Raw genomic sequence first — 22,301 nt, forward strand, 5'->3', positions numbered from 1 at the left:
TCAGTCATAATGTTTATCTATGTCATCTTTCTACTTATATGTAGGAGAAGAGAAGTTTCTTAAAAGTTTTGAGCAATTTGTGATCAAGTATAATAAGCTCTACATGAAGTAACTTCTTCCTATGCTGTGTCTGGCACCCACCCACACAAAGATATTATTAAAAGCAAAGGAGAGGGACAAGTACAAATAACGTTACGTTTAAAATGAGAACTCTGAATTGCACAACAGCTGAGGCAAGTCACTTATGACTGGAAGTGGGTAACTGTCCAGAGTGTGCAACATTGTCAGCCGTAGCCTGTTTTCAGAGTAAAGCTTTATACTATACCATATTCATTTTACCTATCAGAAGGGCCAATGATCTTCATCTTTAAACAGTGGTACATGTTTCCTTTTGTCTTGCCTTAGTTTCTCTTTCCACGCCTGCAGTACAGACTTGTCCAGGGGATGTGTCAAAGAGAAACAGTAGTGGGAAAATGAATGAGGAATCAGCTCAGAAATAATCCCTCTGTATAAAGGTTTCCACAGGACAGTCCAGGTCATGTTATTTCTAGTCATCTCATCCTAGTTTTAGGTCTTAATTGGTTTTAGTTCTAAAAATGAAAATATTTTCTTCATAACAAGTAACTAATAATCTGACAAGTTTATTTGCCAGCTAGTCACATTTTATAAAATGAAAAGAAAGAAGAAAAAATCATTTAAATATGTATCTGACTATGTAGCTTGGCAGGTTTCCCGTGGCATGATGCAGGATTCCTTGGCAAATGTTTCTTGGCTTTAGCTTTTTTAGTTTCTTCACCATCCCCTTGTTCCTCTTACACATGTAGATATACGAACTCCTAGACTTATACAATATACCCTTACCAGCTTCTAAAATTCCTCATACTACTTCCATGAACTGCTGCTGTATTCTTTCCCGTTACATTTTTTGCTCCACTATGTAAAATTGCCATGGACTTTCTTTCAACACCTCCCCCATCTTGTCTAATGTCTTCAAAGCAGTAGCTATCTGTTCTGAAATCACTATTCTTTCCATCACTTCTCCTTGCCATCTCTTCAGGCAGACTGTCTAAGCCCTACTTGCGCAAAAAGCAATTTGTACTTTCCCACTCATGATGCTCTTTCCTTTGTAGGGAGTTCTTGAATGACTTCACTGAGTACATGTGGGTTGCCAATATAGGCTTTTCACTGAGAATGTTGTATATATTCAAGTTAGTAACCAAGAGATTATCATTACTGTTCTTTCTGTGATAACAAGAAAGGGGATGGGATTCCCAACTGGTATTGTCATCCTACTGAGCAAATGGACTAGCAGAAACTAGATAGTTATTTTGGTTGTTACTTTTTACATATCTGGAAGGAAACAAGTCTTGTCTAGCCTTGGAGACACTTGGATTGCCAACTCCAGAATTGTCATGGAGGCTCTGTAATATGTTTTGATTAGAAAATGAATTTCTAGACATTTTTTTCCCCCTCTTCACTAAAGCTTTTCTTCACGTGACCTTTCCTCGGTGTATCTATTTTACATGCAGTTTAATAATTCAATGTCAGAAATTGAAAGATATCTTTCTGATTAAAGTGTCACTAATTGGTTCAGAATGTCACTGTCAAGAAACCTGCAGACATCTTTTCCTGTGTCTCAACACACATGGGTTTGACTATTTTTTTTTCCTGGCGTCTGCACTGCAGGATAGACCAGAGCAGTGCTTATTAATTTCTTTAATTCCAATCTATGAAAATTCTAACTTTTCTTACAAAAGGTCATGGAACCTCTTTGCTTTGTAGACTAAAGGCTGAAAGTAAAGCCTAGAAGTAATGTGACCGCTTTACAGGTAAACCTCATTTATTTATCTCTTGGGTGTCATTGCATTGTCATTGTATACAATACTTTTAGCATTGCTTTGGCATGTCCATGGAGTTGCACCAGGGAAAATTTCTTCATGGAGACTTGCTTAGGAAATGTTTATAACTTAGTTATTACTGAGTAGCACAGACATGAAACACAGTGTCTATAATAAAGTACTAAAATAAAGCACTCAACCTTTCAGACACCAATATCCAGTTCAGATAGGCAGAATATTCAGTGAAGGTGAGACTCAGCACAGAAAACAACATGAGCTGAGTATATTCCTTTGGACAAGAGAAAAGAGCCTCAGGTTGGTAAATGGTGAAATTTAATTTGTTCAGCTACATAAAGGCATGAGAACTTTTCAGGCAGAAGATCAGTGGTGCAAGTCCTTCTAAACTGTAAGCAGATAGTAATTTTTTCAGGATTTGTGAGGTTTTGCATTGCAACCTTATGTCATGAACTGTGTTTTTATTTCTGTATTATCACAGAATCAAAGAACAGTTGAGGTTGGAGGGGACCTCTGGAGATCGTCTGGTCCAACCCCAACTGCTCAAGAAGGCCCATCTAGAAATAGTTGCCCAGTATCATGTCCAAATGGCTTTTGAATATCTCTAAGGTGGGAGGCTCCACAACCTCCTTGGGCAACCTATGCTGGTGTTCAGTCACCCTCACAGTAAAAGAAGTGTTTTCTTATGTTCATAGGGGACATCCTGTGCTTCTGATGGTGCCCATTGCCTCTTGTCCTGTCACTGGGCACCACTGACCTGTAACTTGATTTTCCTCCTCCTCTCTCCCTAAAAAATCAAAAAAGCAGCAACCAACAAAAATAGAAAGTTATGGAGACACAGCAACGTAGAATCATAAAATCATAGAATCATAGAACTAAAACTTCTTGAGCAAATAGGGAAATTAAATGTCTTGGGTACACTGTAAGTCTTTTCATCCCATTTTCTTCCCTGCTCAAGTGTGTATTTTGTATCAGCAATAGTGTTGGAGCCCTCAGAGCATGGATTCTGTAGCAAGTAAAGTCAGGGAAGGTTGAGAGGATCAAGGAACCACACAAAAGGCAAGTGTATCCTTATTGATAGCCCTTTCCTTCATTGAAGTATCCCTCTTTCCTGAGACACTCGAACACACAGATTTTAGAAGTTGTTTGAAGTCAGAGGACACACATCTTCTGCCACAGAAGACAAACCCAGCTCCATGCCTTTCCCAAGGGAAAAAGAAGGAATTCTACAAATCAGCTCTCAGAGTCCAACCAGTCTTACACAGATTATCATCACAGAGAGAACATATCCCCAGGCAAGGACTTCTGGATTGAGTTTGCATAAATAAACCTCAGGGGGTGAATGGGTGAGTGAGTCAAATGAAAGATACCAAGAACAAAAGTGAAATTCTGCATTTCTGTGACTGCTGGATATGGTCCCAGTTCAATGGTACTGTTAGAGTTGATGTGCACCTTTAAGAATAGACTTAAAAAAACAATCAGCTTGAGGTGAAAGTTTTTATGTGTACTGGACTTGCAGTGCTGGCAAGTCATTGCTAAAGAGTAACTAGTGCCAAAATGTGAGACGAGATCTTCGTACAGCTGCTGATTAAGTGAATCTACTTCCCCAATCATCCGTCCAGTATTCCAATTGAACCTCCAGCCAAAATTCATGAGGCAAATTTCATTACTTAGTGGTGCCTAACCTGGAGTTGGCAATCTGTTGTAGTCATGATGGTGGGATGGATAGGAGGTTGAAAGATGAATTAATAACACTTCATTATGATGAAATATCAAAGTATGTTGGAAGGTCACCTTGTGTTGTATAATTATATATTCAAAAGAATTTAAATTCTTGCTTCAGCCCCCAGTGAATCTGAGACAGCAGCAATGATGGGAAAAACCTCCCTTAAAAATCCCAAGAATTATACTTGTTTTGGCATGACACTGCCTAAGGTGATTCGCAAACAAGGATGACTTTGCCAAGCTTTCACATTAATGCAAGGTTCAGCAAACATTTTGAAACATTAAATCACCTTCCCATTTCCATGGATAGGATTATTTGATTGTGTAGATTTTGTTAGTTTAAAGGGCCTAAATATTCTAATGCTGAAGCCAAAATTAAATACGCACATTAATTTCATATTAATACATTTAAGTAGCCATTCAAACAAAAAAATGTCTAAATTGTTGTATTGTCTGTCTTTGGAAGATAAGGAGTGTGTCTGCTGCCATGAACAATACTAGGATTGTAGCTGCTGACCATTTTGAAAATTGGGCTCAAAAATTACAGCAGCAATAGATGCTCCTGTCTGTGTGAAGCGCTGGGTTTTCGTAGAAGCCAGAATTGCTGAATACTTTAAAGCTTAAAAAAGTACCCCTATTATATACCTCCAAATATGCGCAGTCAGTAAATATCATATACATCTGGGAAGCAGCGTATACCATTATTTATTATTTATTCAGAGTCAAATAAATAAAGCCCTTTATGGATAAGAGGCTACTGCATTTTACCCTGTCCGTTTCAATCTGATGTCATATGGTTTCAAGTTGGACTTGGTGAAATTGTTCTCTCAGTGTCCCTGCACAAAGCAGTTTGCAGTGTAAGTCAATATGACATGACCTGAATGGCAGTAAGCATGAAGGAGACAAAATGCATGTTCAGTCCATCAAAGATGGTCAGCATATCTTCCAGTTATTGCTCTGCTGGTTTTTTTAGAACCATAGAAGCATAGAATGGTTTGGGTTGGAAACACCCTTAAAGATTGTCTAGTTCCAGCCCACCTGCCATGGGCAGGGACACTTTCCACTAGACCAGGTGTTTCTTGGTGGCATGCTTTCTGCAGATTATTATGTTTAACTGAGAAATGTCACAGTGCTCTGGGTCTACTTCCTGTATTTGGTGTGGATCCACAAGATAGGCAGTGACATTGGAGCTCTTGTCTGTGTGAGAGTGTCATGATATAAAACACGAATTTTCAGAAATAACTTGTGGTTAGCAAAAGGATTTCAGATTCTACACCTGCTTCTGCATATGGGCAATGAGAGGGGAAGGACTATAGCTGAGTCCCTCGTGTTCTCCCAGTGCAGATGGGAGAGGTCTTCTCCTTTGAACAGCAACAGTGAAATGTCTTTGGGTATCAGTACCGTTAAGGATGTGTATCAGACAGAAGAAAATGAGCAGGCAGAGAGAGGCAGGAAAACCAATGTTTCCCTGTAACTAAAGGCTGACAGTGAAAACATGGGAATACGCATTGCTTAAGTCACTAAGTCTCAGTTGAACGGGTTTGGAAACTGGAAGTTTACAGCACACCCTGTACTCTGAGCTGTGCTCCAGAAGAGAAGGGCAGCCTGGCTATCAGTCGACCCAAATTAGTATCCAGTTTTCAGTGTATCTGAATAGTGTTTTCTGGAGTAATCTACCATTTGTTGAACCAAAATGGTAAGCAACACCTCAGGCCTGATCTTCACAGATGGCCTCATTCTTGGCTGGATCCTTCATCCATTAGTAATCTGTTGGACTGTCTTGGGAGTTTAAACACAAAATTGCACGGTTGATCACACCTTACTGAATTCAACACAAGGGTGGCCATACAGCCATACAAATCTGAATTTCATATTTTACTTAGGCACAATGGAGTGACAGCATTTTATAAATGATGAGTGAAAATATTTTAAGTTGCACTTTGGAAAGAAATGTGTACCACTCTGAAAGTATTTTTAGTCGCTGTTTTTTTGAAAGCCTTTGGACATTCAGCCTATTAATTTGTTTCTTTCCTGCACATATCTTTATTTATGCAGCAGAAGTATTCCTCTCCTTCAAGGTAAATTCTGTACCGTCTCACACCCCATTCTTTACAGACCTTCATAAATCCATTGTCATTTATTTGAGCCTTTGAACCTAGGAGCACATTTCCAATATGCAGACACAAGACATTTAATTTTAAATTTATATCCATTACAGTTCATCTCTAATTTGATTATATTTTAGTGAGTTGCATGACATTCACTCTGTTTTTGTCTCTCTAAGCAGCTATTTGAGTATGTTCTTTACAGTGAAAATTGTTGTTAATGATGTAATTCATAAGATAGTATTAGTTGAGGGAAAATCATTCATGTTAAAGGACACAAATTTTCAAAAGTAGTGTATTTAAAACTATGTCTCATCTGTCAGTTTTATTATCAGTTTCAGTAGAAACTTGGAAGGTGCTCTCACAGACAGGATAAAACATAGAGGCAGAAGAAGTGAGGTCTCAAAAAAAATAACATGTTTTATACTATGTTGGCAGGTGTCAATGACAAATATAAATTCATTGTTAATTAAACCGAGTCACATCTTAAAAATACTTCTTTATTTTTTCAGACCACTGTTCCGTGGAAATTCAGATGTTGATCAGCTAGGAAAAATCTTTGAGTAAGTAATAACTAGCTTCATTATGTCAATATCTGTTTAACATTGAAACTTTGTGAGGTTTCTTTGCCATGTTTTTATGCAATAATGTGACTAGAACAAAGTATTCCTAGAACATATTTTCTATTGCTAGCATATGCAACATGATATTTCTGTGTATTCTGTGTCAGTGGAGGAGGAAGCAACATGGAATATAGTTTTGCAGAATTAACAGCCATTATCAGGAAGTTACAAGGGACTTCTCTTTAGGACTTTTTGAATCTCTTAAACATATTGTGCGTGAATCATTCTTGCATATTCCTAAACAATTTAATCCAAGAGATTGTCTTCACATAAACAAATGCAAAGGTTTTACTTTTTGTTAACTTCTTTGTGTATTTCAGAAATCAACATTAGAATACTTAAGATTGTTATTAAACTGAAATCTCTAAGATTATTACCAACAGCTTCTTTGAATAATTCTGTACATCAGAACATATTTTAGCTTTTAAAATATTACTTTGTAGACTGTTCACAGTCCATATTAGTCTCACAGTTAGCTGTGAGAACAGAAGGAATATCAGCATTTTAACATGTGCTTTGTCAGAGATTAACTAATTTGCTTTATTTTAAAGCCATTTTACAGTTCTAGGAGTTTGTGCTTTTTTTCATCAGAGATATCAAAAGTCTGGGAGGTGGGGAGGCTCTAGACTCTCTGGGGAAGAATAATTCTCATTCAAAATATGTTCTTACTTAAAAAAAACCAAAAAATTAAGTTATTGATTTTACAGATAATTAAGTAGGATTATATCACTTTTTCTTTTAAAAGCTCTTCAGAGCAAGGAACATTGCTGAATTTGGAAGAACCGTGTAAATTTTAGATCTTATATATGTATCGTGTACTTAAGAAATCAAGGCCACGTAGGGCTGGTCCCACTCCAGAGGATGGATACTGATTTGCCTCTGTATCTCTGTCTTCTCTTTCATATGGAGGGGCTTTGGGGATCCAGATGAAGTAAGAAATAGGTACCAGAGAGAGAAGGCTGAAATACTGTTCTCTTGGAAGATATTACAAAGAGAAGACAGTAAAATTTCTAAGGAGAAGTGCTTAAACAGAACAAATACTGAATTTCTCCAGTTAACCATTTTTCCAGTTCTCAAATCATAACAGATCTGTTTCTAAGCATTTTCACTATTTAATATGAGGTTCACAAATTGCAGGTCTTTATTTCACACAGTTGACTTCCCTTTCCTGCATACCATACCAGTGTATGTGACTCACTTGCGTGATTAATTTGTCATGCGTTGAATAGCTCTTCCTGCCCAATCCAGAAAAATGAGTCCATAAAGTTTACTTCTTCTTCTTCTGCCAAAGCCACTGCTTTAGTCCTACAATATTCTTCTTTATTCAATGAAGACAGTTTTGATACATCAACATAATTTATAATTAAAAAGGACATAGCTGTGATTTTTTGAAGGATTCTTGTGACGTTTAAGGTGAAAAATCAAAATGAACTGGACTAGGATTAAATACATAGATGCTAGCAGCAGCCTCCAACGGCAATCTTTCCATCCCTAGGGGCTGAGATTACCTGTGCAGAAAAGAATTCATCAAGAAAAGAAAATGCTGTGCTAATTTTAGAAGAAATCCCTTATTACACATCTATTTAAAGTTTGTTTTTCCTTCTTTTGTGCAATTCTCCTTAAATAGTTCAAAAGTTTCTTTCTTGGATTCTGAGGGGCTTATGTTAAATAGCATTTATGTTGTGTTTTCACAGCTGGAGAACCCCCTACAGTTAGGCATAGCTCTTTTTGTAGGAGGGCTGTTTCTTTCTACAGTAGTGACTCATTCTGCAGACTAATTTGGACAGAAAGTAGTTTCGTGATTTTTGTGTAATCTGGACTGTTGCATTCTTTCAGATAATGGGGTTATGGTCTACCTTAGCTTTACCAGTGCATTCCAATTTGCATCAGGTAAAATCCCACCATACATGAGGGTAAATCCCTCAGAGGCAGCCCAAAACATTTTTCTGCTTTTCCAGGTCGCCATCAGAGTGTGGGATAGCCTCACAGATTTCAGGCTAAATGCTGAAATGGTTTGAGCAGACTTGTCTCCCATTGTGATCTATGGGAGTGGAAAGTACTTGGCTTTTCTCAAGACCAGGCCTGAACCTTTGGCAGGAGGTGAAACTCATCCAAGATGCTCCCAAACTTAGTCACTGAAATGGTAGTGCTACCAAACCAGAGTGAGGGCACCTACTCTGACATTCATTATTAGAGTTTTGAGTAGTACATGAGTGTATAACTGAAAATGTCTCTCCTTTCCACTCTTGGTCTTGTGCACCCTACCTGTCTGACAGTCTGCTTCCTTGTTTCTTTTTGTAAGCTTTGCCTGTGCTTACTCTGTCCTGTTTATGATCTCTCATGCAAATGCTAAAAAATTTGGGACTAACCAAACACATTTGAATGGCAGGTGAAAATTCATTGTTATTTAAAACATTTAACTCCCGTATCGTACTACAGCGCTCTTTGCATTATATTTAATACGGGTCCAGACCCTCAAATAGATAATTATATAGCTTTAACCACCATGGCCAAGGGAATTGCCCCATACCCCACTATACCTGTGATGATAAAAGAAGAACTCAATTTTTCATACAGATTTAACTTACCTTTTCCCAAAAGCTGTGGTATCTTCAGGTGTGGGAAAATTACATTGTCCTGACATTTTAATTGCTTTGCCCTTCTAGCCATGCGGTTGTTTTGAGGACATACTAGTTTTTGGAGGTATTTTCAGTGAGCAAAATTAGTCTAAAATCCATGTAGGTAGATGGGGAGTTCCACTAAGCTCACTGAGGTAACCCTATGATTTAGAGCAAACTGTTGATGTAAATACCCTAGTCGCACTACCAACCTCACCTAGAAGAAGGTCAATGCTGCTCCCTAGCGGCATTTGGTTTAGCGCAGACCCAAGTATTCAGTGATGTTTTTTTGTGTTCCCTCGTTTCTTACTCTGTCAGCGTTTCCACTAAAAATCTCCATTTTACAGGCTGTAAAAATTGATTTTTCCTGAAGCCTGGCAAGTAACGCATGCTCTTGTCCAAAAATTCCTTCAGAAACTGCTGTTTCAACACCACCAATATTAGCATCAGACTAAAACACAAAATTTGTGAGACATGATCCATCATTGGAGGTTTATGTATTATTTCATTTATTTGTTTTTTAAACCTTAGCATGATTATTTAACAAGTATAAATATCTTCTAAAATTTAAAGAATAAAGGAATTATAAAAATAAATGAAAATATTTTTTTAAAGGGTAAAGAAAAACTAAAATACAAAGTAAAAAGAAAACAACATAATGACACTCAAGTCCCATGCCCCTTCAGAGCTGAGACTTTAAAACCTGTATTGTGAAGCAAATAAATTGTTTAAATTTGGGCAACAATTACTGCACATAGCTTTGAAGCATTATGAAACATCCCTTTTATTGCCTTACCCTCATCTTGACCCACACTCTTCTCTCAGTCTCTATTCTTGTGAATAAAGATCCTTGCATGCAATTCCCCTTTGAAACTTACTGCTTTTAATCATCCTGGAGCGACATATGTTGCACCATCCAGTGAAGAGCTGAGCAACTTTCTTCCAAAGCACTCAGCCCGTTTTCAACAAAAAGACACAGAAAATTGAGATGTAGGCCAGAAAATTGTGATGGCCACAGAATGATTTCTACCAAACACACAGAGAACTTAATCAGCCTCTGTGCACAGAGGTCAGTGTACTACTTGTACAATCAATCTCATTTAAACAAGAAGACTTATGAAGTAAACTGCCACTCAGTATAATCAATATAAAGGGGAGAGGGTATAAAATCTTCAGACCTGACATTATGTTTTTCCTTTCACAGTGTAATTGGACTCCCAGAAGAAGAAGACTGGCCTAATGATGTTGCCCTTCCAAGAAATGCTTTCACTTCCAGACCCGCACAACCTATTGAAAAATTTGTGCCAGATATTGATGAACTGGGCAAAGACTTGCTTCTTGTGAGTTGCTGTTTGTTGTTCTCCAGGACACATGACTGATAGTTCCCATTGCACTGGGGGATATAGTTCTGGGGAAAAAACAGCGTGCCAAGAAACATTTATGCTTCCTTTTAATGACGTTATTAAAGAAAAGCTCAAAATTAGGTAGACAAATTCATGTAAATCCGTGAAACATCAGCACAAAAACACTCAAGAGGTGTTAGAGATGAGAACAGTTAGAGACTAGAAAAGTGTCAAGGAAGCGCCTGCTTGACTTGTCTTCAGAGCTTATGCTTAGATCCTCATTACTGAACACAGTTGTGCCACGGATTCAGCCATTCTCATAGTAGAAGATTGACCTGAGTGCAAAAAATGATCTGCCATTTTGCATGGTTTAGTGGACCCAGTATAAAGCAGAAAGTAAGCCATAGAAGTAGATTACAGCTGCATGCCTTCTAGTGAATCCTGAAAACTTGAGATTTGGAATTCAGCAGCTGCTGCCTCTTACAAATGGCAGGATTGAACAGGAGCAAACAAATTGAGCTGGCACAACTGGTAACACTGAATTCAATTAAATTGTTTCTGTAATTTTTATACATATGTTATAAACCCCAGCCCTGAAGTTCAGTCTTGCAATGGAATATAGGGAATGGCCTTGCCTCAGTTTGCCTTTTGCTGTGCTGTTGAAATCTAGCTAAATTTGTTCTCTAGAACAAATTCTGGACTACATCTGGGCACTTGAAATGACAGGAGAAGCACATCTGTTGGTCTTGCAGCCTGGAAAGTGAAGCTTAGACATAGGACAAGAATTAGATTTTGAGAACAACAAGGAATAAATATGGCAGAGCACTCAGTGAGTTTGAGGCATGATGAGAGGAAGGAAAAAGACAAGTATCTATATGTAGAAGGTAAAGTGGGAAGAGTTAGGCAAAGACATGAGAACTGGGAGCCAGCCACAGAAGAAACGGGAGAGTAGGACTGGAAGTCACTGAATTAGATTTCAGATGTTAATGACAGAAATTATGATACAAGAAAATAAAATAGGAGTAGGACGTGCTTAGATAAGGAATAGGGGGGAAAATACTATCTGGAGGAGAACAAGGTATAAAACACAAGGCCGCACAAGGAGAGATTTCAGTGCTGGCTGGGCAGAGGCTGGGATAAGGATCTGGAAAGATAGCAAGCAAAGTACACATAGGAAGAAGAGGCAGAAACTAAACACAAGACATTAGCATACAAAGGCTACAAAGTCAAAGACCCAATGCCTATAGACATACTAAGCCAAGGAATGAACCTTTTGATGCCATTTGTGTTTGTATAACCCCAAAAGAACAGTACATTGAACACTGAGGGATGCAAATGTTGTTCATGGATAGCTGCTCCCTGCAGCCTGTGAGACAGGTGTTCTGTGCATGTGAATTCAAGAAAACCTGAATTATGGAATTTCTGAAACGATGAATACTTGAATTTTCTAACCTGTTATTTTCTATTACCTTTGGGGATGCCATATTCATACACTATGCCCCCACTGCTTGTTTTAATGTGAATGGTAATGTTAACATACAGCCCGTAGTGATACCCTGTTGTGTCTCATACTGATCATAAATTGAAGGTGGCATGCATCAATGTATATATGCAATGTTAGCCCTGTTAACTGTACATTTTAGTTAAAACCAACTTCTTTTCATACTTACAGAAATGCTTAGTGTTCAACCCAACCAAGAGAATATCTGCCTATGTTGCCCTCTCTCACCCATATTTCCATGATCTGGAGAAATGCAAGGAGAATCTGGACTCTCACATGTCATCCAGCCAAAACTCTAGTGAGCTGAATGCATCATAATGCTGACTGAAGATGAACCATTAATGAACAAGAGGCGTAGCTGACAAGGCCACTGTCCCATACAAACCACGTAGCTGTTCTAGCGAAGATCATTATTTGGAGGTTTTATGCACTTATCATTTATTTGGGGACTGTGATATGCTTATCCAAGAAAACCAATCTAGTTTACTTTCATCAGAGCAACGCAAGGGCCAGTGCTTTGACCTGCTCCCATTGCAGCTTTATGTTTGTTTTGTTTTCGTTTTGTTTATCTACCTGGGAAAACTCCAGACAAAGAGAAGCTGCTGACCAGTTTTGCTGCCATTTTATCCTTTTAATATCGAATGCTGCCAGTGTGGAGTAGGATGATTGAGTCACTGCCAAAACATGACGCAGTCTCTCTCTCTAGCTGCTGAAGTATGATTTGGTACTTTTTAAACTATTATTATGTGATCTCTTACAGTGATATTTAAAGAATGGCATTGAAATACCAGATCTCTGCAACCTGCAGTTAACTGATACGTGCATTAATACATCCAGCTACTGTTCATTCATAGCGTATGTGCAGGTGCTTCCCCACTTGAAAACTTGGATGGATTATTTTATCATTTCATTGCTCTATAAAAATAACAGTGATGATGGTCATCATAATACATGTCTCAATTTTTAGGTTTTTTCACACACAGACGAGTTACTATCTAGCTACATTTGTGTGCATGTTGCAAAAAACAAGTGTTCTAAAAATCCTCTAGAGTCCTGTTCTTAAAGACTCTTTCGGTTTCCAAATGGTCAGCTTGTGTTAAAATCCAGGCACATTCTAGCCCATGATCTAATCCATCATTCCCCTCTGGAAAGAGCTGTAAGCACATTCGCTTTATCTCATTCCAGTTTTTCTGATATACAGCTCAAAGACATGGGCACAGCTAATGAAAATCGATACAGATTTTCACCTTCAACCTTTTCTGATCATCAGCGAAAAAGGAAAATAGAAAGAAATTGCCGATTCAGAAGCAGAGAATCCTGTACCCGCAATAAGCACAGATATGTATTTGTGCAGAATTGAATGCTGTCTACTGCGCTGCCTTACCTGCAACACCCACCCATGCATTATAAGTCCATGAATATTACTGTCTCAAAATCCCTCAGATGTCATTTATTAAGCAGATTTGTCTTCTATGCAGAAATGCATGAGCTTCTCTCCTAAACCACCATGTGGGTATACTGGCATATGCTTCTCCACTAGGGTTAATGTGCCATTATTGAATGTCAAAATAACTAAGCAATTCACATGCCTTTATAGCACATTTATTTTAAATATTACATTAAAATTTTATATTTAGTATTTTTACCTTAACTAAAATATATTTTCAGTATTTTAAAAAGTTTTTATTTTTTTAATACTGTACTGGAGAAAAAGAAATATTTTAAATCCATAAAAGCTGTTCCCTAGCATGACTTTCATTCATTTAGCTGGATATGACTTGGGGGAAAATATTGGTCCAATGAGTTAGCCCTTACCATAAAACCATGAATATACATGATTGCAGTACAACTGATGATAAGTGAGGCAGCTAGCTTTGCTTACTCCTGTCAGAGTCCCTTAGGTTTCTCTCTTCCTCATCTCTATTTTATCTAGTCTAGCTAGTGAGCCAGCATTATATCCTCATTCACAGCATGCTTGGCAGAAGCAGGTCCTCAGCAGTGAGTTGAGCAATATAGTTTTTCCCAGCTGTGGCATGAGAACTTGTAGCCATCCCCCTAGCAGGTTTCTCAGCCCTGTGATAGACTGGCTGTTGTGGCAAACTTCACTGTTAACTCTGTCTGGGAGACGGTCCATTGCTAGCATAGTGAGTAGAACTTATCTGTCTCTTGGATAAAGCTTTTCCTTATTGTTAGACATGTAAGTATGAGACATATGGTTAAATTAGGTCTGTTTTAAATAAGCCAGATTTTAAAAGGACCACTTGCATGCATGCGTGCAGTGGCCTGTGCTTTTCTTCATGCCCAGGATGATGCCTGTGTGAAACCTACTAGCATGAGCAGGCAAGTTGCAAATTAGGCCTGGCAAGAGCATGCACAAGGCATCTGCACACAGAGATACTGCAGATGCAAAAGACAAGGATTTTGGAAGCCCTGCGAGCAGCAAGCTGAAGGCCAGGAAGCAGTCATGGCAGCTAACCCTCTAACCTTGGCCTTGCCTCTGTCATTCTCTCTGTTCCTCCATAGAAGGGTAACTGTGAACTCACTGCCCTGATGTTGTCCCAGCCCTACTCCTCCATGTGTCAATGGACCTGAGTGTGAATAGGTTTTAACAATCATAGAAAAGGATGGGCCAGAGTGAAATTTTTGCTAACCATTTTTAAACACTAACTAGAACAACAAACAGAACCAAAGTTCAGAAGAATCTTGTGACAGTAACAAACAAGAACATTTTTGACACAGTTTAGCATCTTTAAAAATTTTACCCCATTTTACCTAGCTCCAGGACATCATACATACTTTATCAGGGCATTCAGCTGGTGCAGCTTTCCAGCAGCTGTCAGGGAACTCTCCCAGAAGTCTCCAACAACTAGCATAGGTGAAAATGTAGGGGAGGAGAGGGCATTTTCAAATTAGGCTCAGAACTCTCAGATAGAGGTGTGCATCTGTTCTACGAAGGGAAGAGAACATTTTAAGCCAAAGGTTAATGTTGGCCCAAAAACTAATGAGAATGTAGAAATCACAAGGAAGTTAACTACTGAAGCAGTATTTCTCAATCAGTAGTATCAGAAGAAGAGCTCGGAGAGCAGCAGAGAAAAGCAGGAGCTGGCTTATGGAATCACAGCAGAGCTTCCACAGCATGGTGCTGTATGTTGTCTAATACAGGATAAGGTTATGTGGGGGGATTTGAGAGAACAGCTTGAGAAGGGCTGCATTAATAGTCATATTCTGGAATATCCAGTGGGAATGGCAGGAACAAAAAAAGGAACCTAAGTTCTGTCTTGTCAGGTTTAGGGAAAAGACTTATCTGGTAGGACCATTGCAGTAGCAAAGTCCTACATTCCAAGAACCAACAAATTCTCAATTGACTTCCCTTCAAAAATCTCTTTAGGAAGAAATTCCATTTGACATGCCATAGGCTTGCTCATATTCCAGTCTTCCCTGCCAAACCATGGGGTTTCACTTACACTAGTAAACTCAGAAAGCCTCTTCTCTGGCTGGGCAAAGTGCCGGCACTGGCTAAAATCATGGCAAGAATCATGCTCATAATTAGTACATACAACTGTGGGACCGTGCTTGAGCATGTGCCCTTGCTCTTTTTATTTTACTGGTATGGCCCTAGTATTTTGTGTACCTTTACTCATTACTGCCATGTATAGGATGTTGGAATTGTGTCAGTGAAAAAGAAAGTGTTTCTGGACACACATGTTCCAGACTGTGGTGCAAACTCTTCATGCATCCTTTAAATAAGACTTCAGAGTGCAATTCTTTGTAGCAATAACTATGCCTGTATGTGTTCTACAGGAGCAGTTCAACAGCAGCTAAAAACCACTGAATAACAAAAGATACATAAAAATAAGTATAGATGTTTAGCTTCTAGAGCACCCACAACCAGGCACTGTGCTTTCCTCAGCAGAGAACAGGGTGTTCTTAGTAATGGAAGGAGTGATTTCTATTTCCCACCAACCTTTTTTTTTTATCACTACTACATAATTTTGCAAGAAAAACAGACTCAGTTATCTAAGGGAAAAAATCACCAAAGCCAGCTAGTGAAGTGCTAATTGCAGTACATCTGAAGCAGCTCTTTTCAGTCTTCACCCTGTCTCCACGCTCATTCTAGACTTTTAGTTCTTTGCTCAACTTCCTTATGGAAACAGATTTCAGTGACACAGGTGCTATTTCCAACAAGATTCTTCCAAATTTTCCATAGCTACCCAGTATCAGCGTATTACCAAGCGTTGCTTCAGTTTAGTCCAGAACTGACAATTTAGAAAGATTTCCTTTGTGCACCTCTTTTCTTACCCTTAGTTCTGCATACAGCTGTGTTGCTTTCTGTGCGCCAAGTAAAATTCTGCAAATAGGGTCTGCATATTTCTGTGTTGGCTGCACCCACACTCCAGGGTTTTTTCAAGCTGTTAGTCCACAATGGTAAATGTTAGAGTACTTTTCTTTGTTGTTTCTGTCCTAAAACACACCAAAAAAAGGGGACAAAATGTTTGCAAAATACTGAAATTTGGTGCTATGCATACAGAGCCTTTTACATGAAATGAATCAGTAAACTGTAGTATTCGAGCATCTTCTGCATCAGGGGTGGTACCCAGCATCATAAGTAACTCTCGTGTGTTTTTTTACACTCGATGGTTGTTTCGGTGAATAAGAAGAAAATAACTGTGCCATACTACTTTTCACAGGTTCGCTCACTGTCTTTGAGAAGCATGTTTTATTATACATATGATTCTCTCTGCTGTTAGGTATTAGGTCAACTTTAATACGGAAAATAAAAAGAAATCATGGTGGTTTGGTCTTTTAACCAACGAATTTGGAGCACTTACCAGACTCACAGCTGAAAACACATCAGTTGTCAAATAGGTATATGAATCATAAACCACACAGGTTGGTTTAAAAGGCCACGTAAATTAATTATATTGCATGTATCAGACACAGTTGAATAAGGAGGAATTTTATTCTAAGAACTCTGTTTTATAGAACCACTTTGCTAGTATTTTTTCATATACAGTAGTTTCAGGAATAGATTGATTTTTATATACAATGTGAATTAGAAGATTCTAGGCTATTAGAATGATTTTGCTGTGTTATGCCTGAAGCTTGAATGGAACACAAGCTTAGGAGCCTAACATATTTATTTTATTGCTACAAAACTGCTAAATACCAAAATCTTTTTTGATGTTAATAGATTTCACACTTCTCCTAATGTGTAAATGATTATTTTCTTGAGATTAGTATACTAGAAAAAACATTTTTCCAAGTCTCAGTTGTGTGGGAAAAATTAAGAAATGTGTTTCTACTTTCACAGAGAAAAATAACATGTTATATACTGAAATCTCCAGTAACTGTCAATAAGGTATCTCTTTTGCTTCTTTTTGATTACTAAGTATCAGAGTATACTTTCCATGAAGGAAAAAAACAAATCAGAAACAATCTCAAGAAAAGTAAATGGGATTTTATATGTTTAACCTTCCAAGTTTCATTTTCATACCCAAGTTCTTTGTTCAAGTACAGTTCAGGTGTGCAAAAACATGACTACAATTTTAACAGTCTAACAGGCTGTACAACTTAAATAGATATTATTTGTGAGCTATTTATCTCTTTGGTTTTCAAATTGTTAGATAATGGCTGTAATATAATTCTAGTTTCTGGACCAGACTCTGTAACCATCAACTCCCAGTAATTTATGTAAAACAGTAAGAAGCTTTCTCATAGATTTAAATTAACTAGGCCATTAAAAGATGAAAGATGTGGACATACAAACTGACAAATATGCTTTTGCCAAGTCTTATTTCTTCCCTTTAGTTTTAAGCTTATCAAATACTGCATACTGATATGCAATATAAATACAAAATAAGACCCATAAAACCCACTTAGGAGTAGTGTGCATAGATAATAATTTTAAAGCACTCATCAGGTTCGCACAGAAACTAGCTGAAAATCATTCTTTTGGCTGTAACAGTCAAAATTTTGAAACTGATGTATTTTTCCATTTAAAATATTCCTGAAAAATGATGTATATGTTTTTAATCCAGACAGTGATAGGCAGCCAGACAGAACTGAATCAAACAGGAACTTGTGCTTAAAAAAAGATTCTGCAAAGCCAAGTAGATACCATCAGATCTTTATGTGTTCATCAGAAGCTGAAATCAGCCAGCACCATGCTTAGATGAGCCTTCTACTTTCTGGGCAGAAAAGCCCAAGGTTGCTGCAAGTAAAGTTAGTGGAAAATACGCCTTGGCTTAAATAAAGCCCTGTGAGAGCTTCTGCAATATTCAGATTTCCAGCCTTCATTGAAAGACTCTGCAAAGCAGCTTCAGATAAACCAAAACTCCATAACCATATGCCATTTTTTTCCTTCAGATTAAATGTTTCATCTGTGTTAGAATATATTGGTGGGCTTCATCCAGCCTGTTGTCAATGAGGCTTTTGCATGGCTAGACAAAGTAAGAAGAGATTCTGCTGTGGATATTTTGAAATGGGGTGATTGTGGTAGAGTAGTTTTTTTGTTTTGAAAAAAAGATGAGAGAAATGATGCTGCATTCTTTTCAATAAAACAAGCAAACGAACAACTGACAGTAAAGATTAATAAGGAGATTTTAAGGCATTATTGGGAAAATATTGGTGGGATAAGTGAAAAGGAGCCTATTTATAACGTGAAAATATGTAAATACAAACAATGTATATTAAATATGCATTGGAAGTGATACTTTTTCACTCACCCTGCAAAGTTGATAGGGTTTTATGGAAGAAAAGCATCCAAGTATGTAACTACCATTTTAATGTTCATTTGCACTAACGCGACCTATGTTATTTGACTGAAAGGAGAGGGGACAACAGGTAGTGTTTAACTTGTGATTTATTTTGCTGTAAAGCTCTTGAGCTCACTGTCTGTTTTCGAGTGAGCTACATTTACATCCACACTATTTAGCTTTCCATACCTTAAACCCATCCACATGCCAGACACATTCTCTAGTGTTTAAATGGATACTTGCTCCCATTGACATGCTCATGTTAAACCCAGCCAAAGAGCACTGTCTCTGCCACTGAATGGAAAACGGATTGTCACAGACTGCCAGCTTCCTTCGTGCAGTTACTCCTAAAGAATTTGCAATTAACATTCTACAGTATGCAGCCTTTCCTGGAATTCCATATTTCTCATGTATGTCATGTTATGCAATCCTCAGCTTTTTATTTCTTCTTTTTTTTTTTTTTAAGAAGAAGAAAGTTTTGAAAGAAAAAAAAGAACAGTTCTTGAATGTTAGGATCAATTTTGAGTAGCTAGATAAGGGAGGAAAATCGTGAAGTGCTGCAAAGATAGGAAAATGAGCAGAGAATTGGGAGAGTTCAGGACAATTTTGGCAAGTGAATTTAAGTATGTGGAAAAGTTATGTATAAGTGTAGGGGGAAGACTTTTTTTTCCACATCTTTTGTTCTGTCATTCAGTTTCATTCACTTGTCATTCACATGCAAGACTCTTGCATGAGATTTTAGTTCCAGATACTTATTATGCCAACTCAAGTCATGAGCTCCAGTGCAGTTTTTCAGCATAGCAACAGCTCTATTTTTTAACTCACAGTTGGAGGAAGCTAAAGGTTTTTCTGTGTAGATATTGAAATAAAAGTCTTATGAGACAGCTTGAGAGCAGGTTAAACTGGCCACACAGGCACTGCCTGGAGCTCAGCTGCAGATGTGGAGAACACACAGCTCTAACTCAGGGGGGTCACTAACTGTGTCCGTTAGTGTGCAGTATTGCTGTGCATTGCGAGCTGACTCCTGTCACAAAATGAAAACCCTTTGGCAATGCAGAATGGCATGGTTTTGAGCACTTGGATTTTGATAAGATTATCTGAATGCAGGTTTTGCTGTGCAGGTGGTTCACCATCTTACAGGAGCAAGTCTGAGAGCCTAGGAAGTTTGTCCAACACCCAGTGTAACTAGTACGGCAGAACCATCTGCTATGGAAGTCTTTTTGTAGGTTGTACAGCAGGAATGGAACTTCCTGAGCTGCTCTGACAACCTGACAGCTACCCTTACCTATTGTTATGCCACCTCCAAAACCCATAGCAAATAAGGCCTGTATGGCATTTTGTTGTGTTTAGTCCATGTGTGGAGTGGCTGGGTATGTTGGTTCAGAGCAGCTAATTTTGGTCCTTCCACTAAGTGTGAGCAGCTGAGCTTGGCACAGAGACAAATTTCACAGTTTCAGGAATGGGAAACCTCTAATTCTACACTGTAGTTCTCTGGCATTTGTTAAATACATACAGTGATAGATCACCCAGACACTCGAGCTGTCCTTTCCTTATCCCAGACCATCCTACTGTGACACTGTGAAAGAAGCCCTGGGTTTGTCTACTCCTCAACAGTCCTTCAACATCCTGCTTTCTCTCACTGCAGTGACGGTTACCTATCATTTGTGTCTGATCCTGCTGGTACTTCCACAGCCCCTTAAGAAGCTGTGAGCTTTTAAATTACTACCTTGTGATTCTGCAGCCCCTTCGAGTCTGCAGGCAGCCAATGACTTGTACTGTAATTTTTTTTAGCTTCTCATTTGGAACTGGGAAATACTACAGTACAATATGGGAAACTGCTACTTTTTGGTTCAGGCAGAGAGATGAGCTAGAATAGATTGGACTGAACATAATGTGCTTGATCGGCCAAAACAATTTTTGATTCAGAAGATTATCTCAAAAAGTTACCAAGTAGAGAAGATCCCTGGATAACTGTCTGTGATGTACATATTTACAAGAGCAGCCAATGGTGCTTCTGTTATACAGAAGTTTTTAACAGATGCAAATCTCCTACTGCTTACCCTCCTTTTTCCTTCCCCTTCCCCAAAATCACTGTTCCCAGGGAGAGGTTTCCTTCCAGTGTGAGGCAGAGCAACTGCGAAACAGTTCTTTTATGAAGGTCCCCAGCTCTCAGAATAACTTGGGCACATGTAGGCAGTCACACTCATTCATCTGTTTTTTTCTACGGCAGCTTTGAGTAAAGAGCCTGCCACAAGTAGTAGGCACAAATGGACCTTAACCCCCAGCATATTCTCCCAAGGAAAAGTTTTTCCAGGATTGTCACTGTTTCTGACAGTCAACTTTTTTGCATTTCTAAGAACTTCCTTAAGAAAGCTCTCTCACTATACAAGAAGGGTGACTGCGAATCTGGCCATGTTTCTCAATCTTTTTCCAGCAAGACACAAAATCCATCAAGATTTCTTGCAGGGACTTTGTCTTGCAACAAAGGTGACTGTAACCGTGGGTTGCAACTACAACAAAAAAACACATCAGAAATTGGATGCTGGCAAGAAGTTTGTGGATATGAGACTGAACAAGGTAGCTTATTGAAGCTCAGTGTGGATGTGCTCATCGGGAAGTATTGATTGACACGCACATTTTGAATTTACTTATTTTGAAGTTGCCTGTCATAACTTGACAGAAGGCTTGCAGTGTCCTGAGAATACAGGCTGAAAGGACTGCAAAGATCCATCCATCTTTCCCTTTTTTCTTGCTAGATGTCTAGCAAACCAGTGGTTTTCCACTTTGTTCTGCTTCAATTTGTTTTATTTCACTTCCACCACCACCTTTCTCCTTCCTATTGTGCATACTAAGTTGAATAGAAAAGCATTACTCTAGTTTCCCAGCTCAAAAATCAGAGCAGGCCAGCACTGTCTAAAAGTTTTGATTGCTCTCTGGTGGTCAGTATTAAGTGAATGAGTTTCCCTGTTTAGATTCCAACAAACAGAATTCAGTATCCATGACACCTTCCTTCAGCACTGTCAAATAACCTTGCTGTCATTCTCCACAGTGTTCAAAATCTTTTTCTGGAGACTGAACTCCCCTCCTACAACCCACCTAGAGTCATGGCAGTGTAGGCATGAGAAGTTTCCATTATGGCAGTGCTTTTCAGTAAAGAATGAGTCTTAAGGACTCTTAGCCAGGCACCTTTCACAGACAAAGCAGTTACTTCTGTTAAGGTGAGAAACACAATTTAGGGTACTTCAGATAGAGAAAATGTAAAGATGCTGTTTGTTTTTCTGATAGAATCTGTTTTCTACACAAAGCCGCATGATTTTGGCACTGAAACCAAGCCCACGGGCACCCGTTTATTCTTTTCTTTTAGTCTTTAATTTCTTTGTAAATTCCTTTCAAGAATTCAGATTAATGTATTTATGGTCCATTTCATTCCAATTCTGTGTCTGCCACAGAATCTCATCAGTTTTATTTTTAATGTAATATTTAGCTGCATTACTTTGAACAGCTTTAGAAGTATAATGTTTTTGAATGCTCTAGTTAAAGGAAAGTTATACCCTCAAAATGATGTCTTAGAAGTTGAGCTGTATACTTGGGAAATAGTGTTTATATTATAACTCCTGAAAGCATCACAGGGTGCTTTCGTCTGTATGTCTGCTACTTTCAGTGTAACAGTGTGTATTTGTATTTCCTCACTAGCTTGATCCTTTCCATCCTGAAGGCCTAAGAATGCAAACACATGAATACTGTGCCTCGCCTGAGCAGTCCCACAAAGCTAAGTGGG

At 38.4% G+C, this 22,301-nt stretch overlaps 1 protein-coding gene across 1 annotated transcript in view; it reads left to right on the top strand.

The window, feature by feature from the left end:
• Positions 1-17,542, top strand: part of CDK6 (cyclin dependent kinase 6) — a 125,460-nt gene extending 107,918 nt beyond the window's left edge. Inside the window, exons 5-7 of the mRNA XM_062604991.1 lie at positions 6,196-6,246; positions 10,129-10,264; positions 11,940-17,542. Of these exons, the coding sequence (XP_062460975.1) occupies positions 6,196-6,246; positions 10,129-10,264; positions 11,940-12,086 (334 nt within the window). The 3' untranslated portion in view covers positions 12,087-17,542. The remainder of the gene's footprint in view (positions 1-6,195; positions 6,247-10,128; positions 10,265-11,939) is intronic.
• The last annotated feature ends 4,759 nt before the right edge of the window (positions 17,543-22,301 follow it).

The sequence above is a fragment of the Pezoporus occidentalis genome, unplaced genomic scaffold, assembly GCF_034315485.1.
Source record: "Pezoporus occidentalis ecotype Australia unplaced genomic scaffold, CSIRO_AGI_Poc_V1 ctg9, whole genome shotgun sequence".
In the NCBI taxonomy this organism is placed as follows: Eukaryota; Metazoa; Chordata; class Aves; order Psittaciformes; family Psittacidae; genus Pezoporus; species Pezoporus occidentalis.